This window comes from Branchiostoma lanceolatum, chromosome 3, assembly GCF_035083965.1.
Source record: "Branchiostoma lanceolatum isolate klBraLanc5 chromosome 3, klBraLanc5.hap2, whole genome shotgun sequence".
Taxonomy (NCBI): domain Eukaryota; kingdom Metazoa; phylum Chordata; class Leptocardii; order Amphioxiformes; family Branchiostomatidae; genus Branchiostoma; species Branchiostoma lanceolatum.
Window position 1 is genome coordinate 7417635 of NC_089724.1, and position 10075 is coordinate 7427709.

Below are 10075 nucleotides of genomic sequence, written 5' to 3' on the forward strand. Positions count from 1 at the left end.
CTGGCTGGCTGTGGCATCCTGGGGGTGGGGATCTGGCTGAGGGTGACCCAGGGTGACTTCGCCACCTTGGTTCCCAGCATCCCGTTCGTGACGGCGCCCAACCTGTGCATCATCGCGGGCGTCATCGTCATGGTGGTCGGCTTCATCGGGTGCTGCGGCGCGCTGAAGGAAAACAAGTGTTTGTTGTTGACAGTAAGTAGACAGAGGAAAACAAGGATTGTCATCATCTTTATCATTGTCCGATTCACATTTACACCTTTACACCAGTGCACCTATTCCCAGAAATGAATTTCAAGCCCTGCATAAAATACATACATTGTACATACATGTAGCATGCTGCTTGGGAGTGTGTGTACATTTGTTGGCTGTATCTGTGACTTCCTCCTCTCTTTTCTCAACTTTTGTTACTTCTTTTCTGTCAAAAGACACACAATACATCACTGATTTCACCATGATCATCAAGTTTTGTTTTGTTTTTCTTTTCTGTCTCCACCCCCTCCCCCACCCCTGTGTCTTTTGCAGCTTGGTACCCCCATCGCCCTTGTTGTCTTTGTCCCCATCTTCATCCAAATCTTCATCCTCATCCCCAAGGAGTATTGTCTACTGGTTGGCTGTCTTTTCATGTTAATTTTGGCGCTGGCCATAAACGCTCTCCACATAGGCGACACAAAAACTTACAAGCGCGTCCTGCTATGTACACCTGTGAGTATATCAATTACAAACATGTACCCCTGGCCAATCAGAAGCTCAGTTTTTTGATAATGTCTCCTTTTTGACCAATTATATCCCTCTATTCTGTTGTGTTGTCCAGTCACTTGAGCAGAAGCATGTGGACCAATCAGAAGCATCCATTAAGTCACCTGATTGGTCACCAATTACATGAATGCTCCTACATGTACCTATAGCTCTGTCTCCTTTATATGTATTGACATCTGTTCCCAACACTGTTGAAGACTTCGTTGTGAACTGAAACTGGTCATACTGTTTTAATTGAATTACTTTCTTCTTTGACTTCTGATTGGCCAGATGGTGCATGGAAGGACCAATCAGGACAGGATTATTTTTGTGGAATGTTAAAGCGAATGTTTGTTATTTTCTCCCCAGTTCTTTGTGATGCTGTTCATCATCTTCTGTCTGGAGATCACAGCCGGTGCCCTGGCTTATGTCTACAGGGATCATGTGAGTATGGAGTATGTTTATTTATTTATTTATTTTGATTTACCACATTTGTGGAAGGTTTGACATAACAGGTGACTATCACCTTTTCAAGATGTCAACCCAGACCAGACTGTAAGGTTTGGACCATCGCACACCGGGGCATACCCCTACTCTTTTTCGAAAGGTGTGGTGGGTTCTTTTACGTGCGCGGGGTGTGGCTCTCCCCAAACACGGGACCTCCATTTAACGTCCTATCCGAGGGACGTCCCTAACCCTAGATGAGTTAGGTACTCACACCTGAGTGAAGTGAGGAAAGTCGTGTTAAGTGCCTTTCCCAAGGGCACAACGTCGGGCGCAAGTTCGGACATGTCTCTGGGCACAACCCGGGATTAGATCCCGGGTCCCATTGTTTGACAGCCTCGCGCTCTACCACTTGCGCCACACAACGCCACATGTTGACTGTCTCTCATTGGTAGAATTGCTAATTACCATTCTCTCATTGGTTGATCTGCTGATTGTGATGGACAGTCAGCATATCAGTGTGTACATGTATTTGAAATACGAAATTGCAGCAGGGGCGGGACGGTGGTAACATTGAGCGGGAGGCGAGCCCAGCCGTACGGACGGCGGATGTCGCTATTAATGAAGGCGGCACGAGCGGAGGTCGAAGGTCGCTTCCTCAGCGTAATTCCCTACGATTGGTCGACTGACCAATCCTACTATGAATAGACCTATCCTGATTGTCCATCACAATCAGCAGTTCAACCAATGAGAGTGTGGCTGCATGTCAGTCAGATGTTTGCATTTTTAGCGAAGCCTTAGGGGCGAGCTTGATAGTATATTTTATGCCCGATTTGCAAGAATTCCCAGAATTCCACAGGAATGTCAGGAATCCGTCAGGCGAACTATGCGGATGCCCGCCTGTCACTTTATACCTCGTTGGCACGTCTGGAATCCAGGCACTCAGCTGTCGATGACAGATGACCTACTTTTACGTGGTGTCCGATTTCGTACTGGTGGGAGTGTGTCAGGGAGTTCACCGAATCTAGTATTCTAGCTTTTAAAAGGGTTTGCACATCCCAGTTCATCTACTATCACAAGAACGTGCTGAACATCATGCCTCCCACCAAGTAACCTCTATGCATGTATAAGTCAAAGTTTTTAACGGAACGATAAATAACTTGGGTTACCGCTTGGGCAGTCTACACTGAACGCTTTACGGGGAGGCGTGCCGGGTGTCGGAAAAACAACAGTAGCTCCTCGAAAACACATCCTACAGAGCTCGAATAACAACCAAAACGATCATAGGAGCCCCAGCAAACCGAATTTCTAAACTTCCGGCCTAGTTTCTCACTCCACCTATCCAACAATGCCAGAGAAAAAAGACACTACAACGGGAGTGTGCTCCGGCCTTTCCATATATGCTAGGAACTCCTAGAGTTTCATGGTGCATTTCTATATCTGCTTGGCAGATGCATTTCTGATTTCTAAGTGCATTGTGCACAAATATTATGGCAGAACTAAGATCTAGAGTGCTACGTTGGTACTTTCCTTACATTGAAGTAAGACCGGTCCAGACACCTTCGCTATGGCAATAATTTTTAATTGCCACACTTATTTATGTTTTATTCTGCATTTGGTAATGGGGTTTTAAGAAACGTTCAGAAGCAAAACGAAATAATGCAGGATGTAGAAGACCCGATGTTTTCATGGAGCCGGACCCAGACTATTCTACTTAGAAGCAACCAGAGTAGCAGACCGGAGCTAGAGTAGGACGCATACCAGAATACATTTGGATTTCTGCTTAGTGTTACATTGTCTTTCTCGCTAGTTGGAAAAGTTTGCCCGTGACGACCTGATGCGAGGGATGGACCAGTATGGCATAGATGGACAGTCGGGCCTGACCCGTGCCTGGGACCTGTTCCAGACCGAGAAGCACTGCTGCGGAGTCAACAACAGCACCGACTGGTGGGTCTACTAACATTACAAATAAACAAATTATAAACAAATCAAAAACTGGCTCTTTTGTGTGCTGACATGATGTTTGGTGGTCTTAAGCTTCTTGGGTAGTTTTGACTGTATATACAGTATTTCTCTGTATATATTTCTCTTTCTCTATTGTTTGTTGTGCTCTTCTTGATATACTTTTATACACAGAGTCTTCTGTAGGATGTCTATGTGTATGTGTAGTGCTTAGGTCACAATTGCAAACAGGGCCCTGCCGGGCAGTTCACGGGCTATGTTGAATTTGGATTTTCGGGCATAACCCCTAGGTGGACACCCTGCGGCTGGAGTTAAAATCAGTGCAGGACCCGGTAGCAAGTAGACGTTGTGAACTAATCGTGCTAGTACTGGGAGGTTCCCCCCCAAGTATCCGGCAGTCCAGTGGCTTCGGGGCCTGGCCGAGCCTACACCCTCTACGGCCACTGGTGCAATTGTAACCTAAGCCTTACCAGACCAGACATTAACATCATATTTCTGTCTTCCCTGTGCAGGTTCAACCGTCCGGTGTGGCCCAACCAGAGCTGGGTGCCGGACTCCTGCTGCAAGCCCAACTACCGCCCCAACAAGGACTGTGGACAGTCTGGAAACATTCTACAGTTCTTTGAAGATGTAAATAAATTAATTGTTTCTTTGCTTAGGCCAAGTTGATTTGATTATGATTATGGATGACATCCCCTGGGAACCCCAAAACTGTGTGTGTGAACGAGAAAAACGTTTGGCAAAAAAAAGTTGCCTTCATTATGAAATCTACATGGTCAGGAAGGATGAACTAAACCGAGTATGGTACACCGAAATATAGATTCTTTATTTTTGTTGTCTGAGAACTTCTTCTTTGACTTTGGGATTGACTTTGGCATTTTACAACATTAGTATCCATTTGCTGAAATATTTTTGCAATTTACAGCATTGTATTGTCTCATTTTGCTGCTACTTTTTACGATTTACAGTATGGCCGAAAACATTTTTTTTTGAAATGGATGAAAATTGATGCTCGCACTGATGTCATCCATATGATCAAATCAACATGGCCTCATAGTATACATACAAAGCAACCTGGCCACTTTTTAGTGGTTCCTTTTAGATTATCTTGCCCATTGGCCTAAGCAGGAGTCTGTAGTGATTGCCTGTCTACTGTGAAAGTTTTCTTCAGGTGCACATGGTAAGTGTAGACAGGTATGACTGCCTGTTTGGCTGCTGTACTACATATACTACAATTACCATACACGGACTATAACTCCAACTAGAGCTGTGTACCTGAACAAATTTTAGGTACAGGTACAGGCACGCGGGTTTAGGTACAGGTCCGGACCTGAACCTGTACCTAAAGTACTTGTTCAGAAAAAGGTAGTTTTTCAATAAGGACAAAAGCATGCTAGGTATTATTTTTATGAAAACACAGATGAAAATTTGACTCCAGCCTTTCAAATGTGTTTTATGTGCTGGAGCATAGTATAGATATGGCTTTAGTGCACTGCCACGGTAATTTCATAGTAATTTTATCTGTCAAAGTGGCCATCCTCTGAGTCAGGCTTGAACTGATTAGTACCGGTCCAGTAACTGGTCCACCAGGGTTCAGGTATTTTGGACCTGTACCTAATTGATTGTAACCGGTACTGTACATGTATGTGTACAGTACACAGCTCTAGCTTCAACCCTTATTGGCATACTAAAAAGCATGTAATACTAGTGAAAGTGAAAATGATCTTGAACCAGTTTAGCTCACTAAAGAGCAAATCTTCCACTGGTCTCGACAGAGAAGACAGATGCTATGTACAGTATTTACAGATTCATTGTAGTAGTCCACTGTTTTCTGCTGCTGCAGATTCATTGTACTAGGGAAATTCCCCTAGCTCTTTTCGACACGTACAATGAACAGTGGTCCAAGTCTTAAAGTCCTGTCTTAATTAAGGACTGCAACCCTTTCCGGTAGCATGCATGTCGGGTGGGCGAGACAGTCTACTACAATGTAGGTACTGTATCAAATACAATTATTTGAAAGTGATTGATCCTGAAGAGAGTGACAGTGGTCGTTGAAGATTTGTTCCGTGAATACCTTTGTGTTGGAAGAAAGTTAAGCATTGAATTATAAATACAATTATTGTCCTGTATTATTAACTTCAATGCTAACTTTGTGTCGTTATATGTTCCAGGGCTGCGTCTCTGCTCTGAAGACCGACTTCACGTTCAATCTTGGCCTCATCGGAGCCATCGGAATTGGGATCGGCTTGATCCAGATCCTGGGCATGGTGTTCGCCCTCTGCCTCTTCTACAGGATCAGAAACGAGGGAACGTATGCGTAGAAACGAAACGAGTCCTGGCTAGGACACCTTGAGTACTGTAAATGCAAAAATGTTTGCAGGGATTTAATTTCGCCGCAGAGAGAAAACGGAGTGTTCGCAGTGGTTTTAAGTTCGCAATTGAAACAATAGTAGCGCTACAGTCACACAGTGAAAACATTTTCACAATGTTTTTTTGTTTGTGGTAAAGAGTTCACCGCAAAAGCTGCAAACATAAGACCACTGCGAACATTTCTGCATTTACAGTAATAAAAAGTTATGTAATTCTCACGTTGTGGATACAATTGTCGTAAAATATGTGGAGAAATATATATTCATATTACTAGTAACAAGACATCTGTTAGAGTCACATCAAAATAGTTCTTAACAACCCCTTCCTAGCCCTTCATCTTTAAAGCATGATAATAATGTTATATAATGTCAAACAAAATCACATATGTAGGTTTTAGCAGCATTATTACTTCAGTTTCGGTGGTTCCAGCCATTCTCATTACAGATGAAGTAGTCTATATATATATATGGATTACAGTCACTGTTATTTTTATGTTTACTTTGTTTTGACATCTTTTCTAAGTTAGATGTTTTTGAAAAAGCACTTCTGTGCCGTAAGATCAGCATTACTTTGTTACCTTTTTTTTTTTTCCAGATTGAATAGATGAATAGAAAGTCTTTGTTGTACCCAGAAATTGATGTTCGTTCAGTAGGAGATTCACATGATCGTGGGCACTGGGTACAAAGTTTGGATACATGTATTTTGATATATAGACTTCTAATGATAATTGTCAAAGGAAAAGGAATCCATCCAAACGTAAAAATTCACAAGCTCTTAGCCGAGACAAAAATACTACGGTACAGTATTTGCAATAAAGATGTAAATTGTCACCATAATAAATTTACAGGAAGAAGGAAAAAAGGTTTTTCTGGAAGAGGTTCTTTTGAAGTAATTGTGTCTCAATACAATGTCCACATTATCTTCTAAGCAGATTGATCAGTTCTGACGTACTTAAAGCCACGTTAATTTGATTATAAGGATGACATCCATGCATGCATCAATTTTGTCCATGTTCACAAAGAATTAGAACCATACTGTAAATTGTACAAAGACAGCTGCAAATTAGCAAAAATATGCTGTGAATTTCAAAAATATGTTTCGGGGAAACGGATACTAATGTTGTATGCCAAAGCAAATTCCAAAGTCGAAGAGGATGTGGAAGAAGAAAAAAAGAAGATTCTATTGTTCAGTAGACCATACTCTGTGTTTATTAATTTTTTCAGCATTCCTGACAACTTAGATTTCATAATGAAGGCAACTTTTTTTTCCAATTATTTTTCAATCGCATGCTCGCAGCAGCTTTGGAGTTCCCAGAGGAAGTTATCCATATAATCAAATTGACATGGCCTAAATGAAATGAGCTGAAATTCCTCTGTATTGCTCTACAGTTTTCCCCCATGTTGTATATTGTCCAAGTTTATGAAAAACTGAAACTTGTCTATACGTGATATATATATGTTAAGTGTCTACAAAATGTCTGTAAGAGTATTGATAGTCTTGTAAGATATTTGTAAATTTTGTAGTAGAGTGAGAGAGCTGTCAGTATGACATTCGCTGTACAAACATTGCCCAGTAGAAGCCATGGTCCACAGATACAAAATTTGATCCAGTGTTGTAGAAGGGCCTTTTACCTTTCTCTCACTACGGAGCTGTAAGTTTTTTGATCCAGAGAAGTCAAGGTACAATCATGTAATCTCTTTAATCTGTTCAGTGATTGAGAGAAATGGTTTGGAAAAAACTGTTTCACGTTTTGAGCTGCACATGTGTGTTGTATAGTGGGTGATAGGTCAAAGTTGAAATCCCCTGAGACAAAAACAAAACATGTCTGGACATGTATTAAGCAATTGGTCTAGACAGGAATTGTTTACAAGTAAGGGGCCTTCACCTTTGACCTTGCTCATACTCAGTTCAAATCGTGAATCAACTTATTCAACACACACATCTAAAACCTGCTGATTATCATAAGATTTAAAGAATTATGACAATGTGGATTTTGTTTTGTTTCTCTTTTAGTTGTAGCTTTGTCAAAATGAGGTATCTCCAAGGTAGGCATTATTCAAACATCTACATTTGTATGTACTTTTTCTATGCCATTTCATCCAAACATATCACTACATACATTTCTACTTTTAATGTCCAACAACTTTGTACCAGATATGAAACGTTGGTTGTGGAAAACAAGAGGAAGATTGATTTCAGTAAGGCCAATGACAAAGATCTTTTTAAAAATTATAATCAATGGAATGTACTACATGAAATGGCTTATTCATCCAACAACGTTTTTAAAGTTGAAACTTTGTAATAAAGGTTTAGGATTGTCGGTATGGATGTTAAAGCGAGTTGTTGATTTTTAGTCCCTTAAAAAAAGTTAAATTTAATCTACAACTAATATTTTTCTACTTTTACCCTGTACGTATGCTTCTTGTTGCTTTTTTCATGTATCATAATCATCACATTGCTTTAGTATGATTGAAGACTCTACAGAAAAACTATATTTCTTTTGTTCTTTTCTTCTATGCACTACTGAAATTTTGCATTGTAGTGAGGATCTATAATAAGAAGATTGTTCTGTATCAATTTGGAATTTGTGATTTGTGTTGATATAAAGAATTTGAGTATGCATTAGATGTTATTCCTTTGTGTTTCTTTTTCTTGTTGTGACTTTCTTTTTTATTTATCAGGTTATCGGAAACACCCAAAGCCACTCCTGATTGGTTAAGCAATAGCTAGCAGAACGAATGTCATTGGTGGTCCAATGGGAGGGGTTCTTACATTTTGAGGAAGGAAGGCTGGCCCATTTGTAAAGTTGTCAATGATTGGTCTAAGCATGTTATGTTTTCATCCAGGACCAATGAATATCAAGGGATATTAAGTACATTACTGTTGTTGGCATAACGTACGTTTGTTTAACAAGAGGGAGAAGTGTCAAAAAGAGATGAAGAAAGGATGTGAATTTGCCATGGTCGAATTTTTTTGGACGCTGTACATAACATGCATACGTATATCTAATGACCTGCAATGTAAAAACTGCGAGAATAGGTCGATCCTAGTGATTTCTGTGCATTAAATTTTGTAAGTTTTTTGACATCACATTTGTGAAGAGCTGGATGCAGTGTAAATAGTATTGGCCATGTCTTATGCAAGTATTGTGCAGTCTCTGTGACGGTTGTTCACTATAACTACATGTAAAATGGCACGTAGCACTTGGAGATTAAGTAGTCAAACGTGTTATATTGTCGCTAGGGGTCGCTCGTAACTGCATAGCACAGCTACAAGAAAGGCGTGTAGCGATATCTTTTTTCTCGCCATATGTTAGCATTATTCGGAAGAAGAAAAATCATTTTGTCGTCTAGTCAATCCTCGCTGCTATACATAGAAGACGTGGCCTATATGTTGTTGCTATGTAGTAATGCACAAACGTAGCTCGACAAAGAAAATTGGAAATGTTTCTGCAACCAAACCAGATGGTTTGTGTAGTTCTGTGACTAGTTTTCCCATTTTGTATCATGTAACTCGTACACTTCTACATAAAACTGCTATTGTGTTGTTGTGCCTTTATGTAAATTAAAAGTTACAAAACTCCAGAAGATGTCTGCACGTGAGTTTAATACATATCATAAAGATATCATTCTGATTATCAAATCTCTTTCTTCAAGTCATCCGCCTCAATAGAATAATCCCGCCAAGAACACACTGATATATAGAAATCGTTTCCAACACCTAGATAGATTGCTATGTTTATTATATTACAATGCATTGATTGACAAGGTAGTGTTAAATCTCATGTCAAGACACGGTGATGAAAATTTTTTCTGTGTGATATATTATGTTATAATCTATTTTCCTAAATAGGCCTTTTGGCGGAAGGTTTCAAAGCCGTTTTCCCGTCAGCACCTGCGTTTTTGATGGGTGATTGACAGGTCCGTCTGACGATCGTTCCGAACGCCCCTAACCATGACAGCAGGGATACTCCCGACGTTCTTTGCGGTGGGTCTTTCGTCGTAGCTGTTGCCATGGTAACGTTGCGGAGGCTGCACGGATTTGGGCTGACGGTCATGGAGATGTCCGGGTGGCTGCGGTTGTGGTAGAGAACGGTGCCGTTTGCGTTTCCCTGCGGTGGTTTGGCGCGGAGACGGAGAACCATGATGGCGGCGATGGTGAGGTTGACTACCTGTAAGTAAAACGTCATAATTATGAAGTCCTTCGTAGAAGCAGGCTAGAAGCGTCCCTGACTCTGTAGCAACATAGATTTTGCGTGTTCTGCAAACGAATTGTACATGATTGCTGTGAAAACGCGCCATCTAGCGTCATTTGAAATAATTTCAGCACCAAGGACAGACACTGCCAGAACAGTCTAGTCTACATTGTACTACAAAAAACGGCTACTGACATCCAGGTAATCATGGTCGAGGACAGCATGATTTAATCTCCAAAATGTAACTGTAACCTCCTAGAGACTCACTGGACTTATTTTTATATTTCATCATGGCTATTTAGTGAAAATTGGGACACAATTTGTACCTGAAGGATGGCTATCCCCATACACAAACATCACTATGTATAG

General features: G+C 40.8%; 2 protein-coding genes across 5 annotated transcripts in view; one reads left to right on the forward strand and one right to left on the reverse strand.

Moving 5' to 3' along the window:
* LOC136429939 (tetraspanin-4-like) overlaps window positions 1-8136 on the forward strand; it is a 26087-nt gene extending 17951 nt beyond the window's left edge. For all 4 annotated transcript variants that reach the window (XM_066420121.1, XM_066420123.1, XM_066420122.1 and 1 more), the window contains exons 3-7: window positions 1-192; window positions 1105-1179; window positions 2990-3126; window positions 3654-3771; window positions 5313-8136. In XM_066420121.1, the coding sequence (XP_066276218.1) occupies window positions 1-192; window positions 1105-1179; window positions 2990-3126; window positions 3654-3771; window positions 5313-5462 (672 nt within the window). In that variant the 3' untranslated portion in view covers window positions 5463-8136. The remainder of the gene's footprint in view (window positions 193-1104; window positions 1180-2989; window positions 3127-3653; window positions 3772-5312) is intronic.
* LOC136429938 (23 kDa integral membrane protein-like) lies at window positions 7153-10058 on the reverse strand (the record flags this gene model as incomplete). The annotated part of the gene is given in 2 exon segments (XM_066420119.1): window positions 7153-9682; window positions 10033-10058. Coding segments are annotated over 2 exon segments (353 nt in total), but the record flags the coding sequence as incomplete, so codon positions are not given.
* Window positions 10059-10075: the final 17 nt, after the last annotated feature.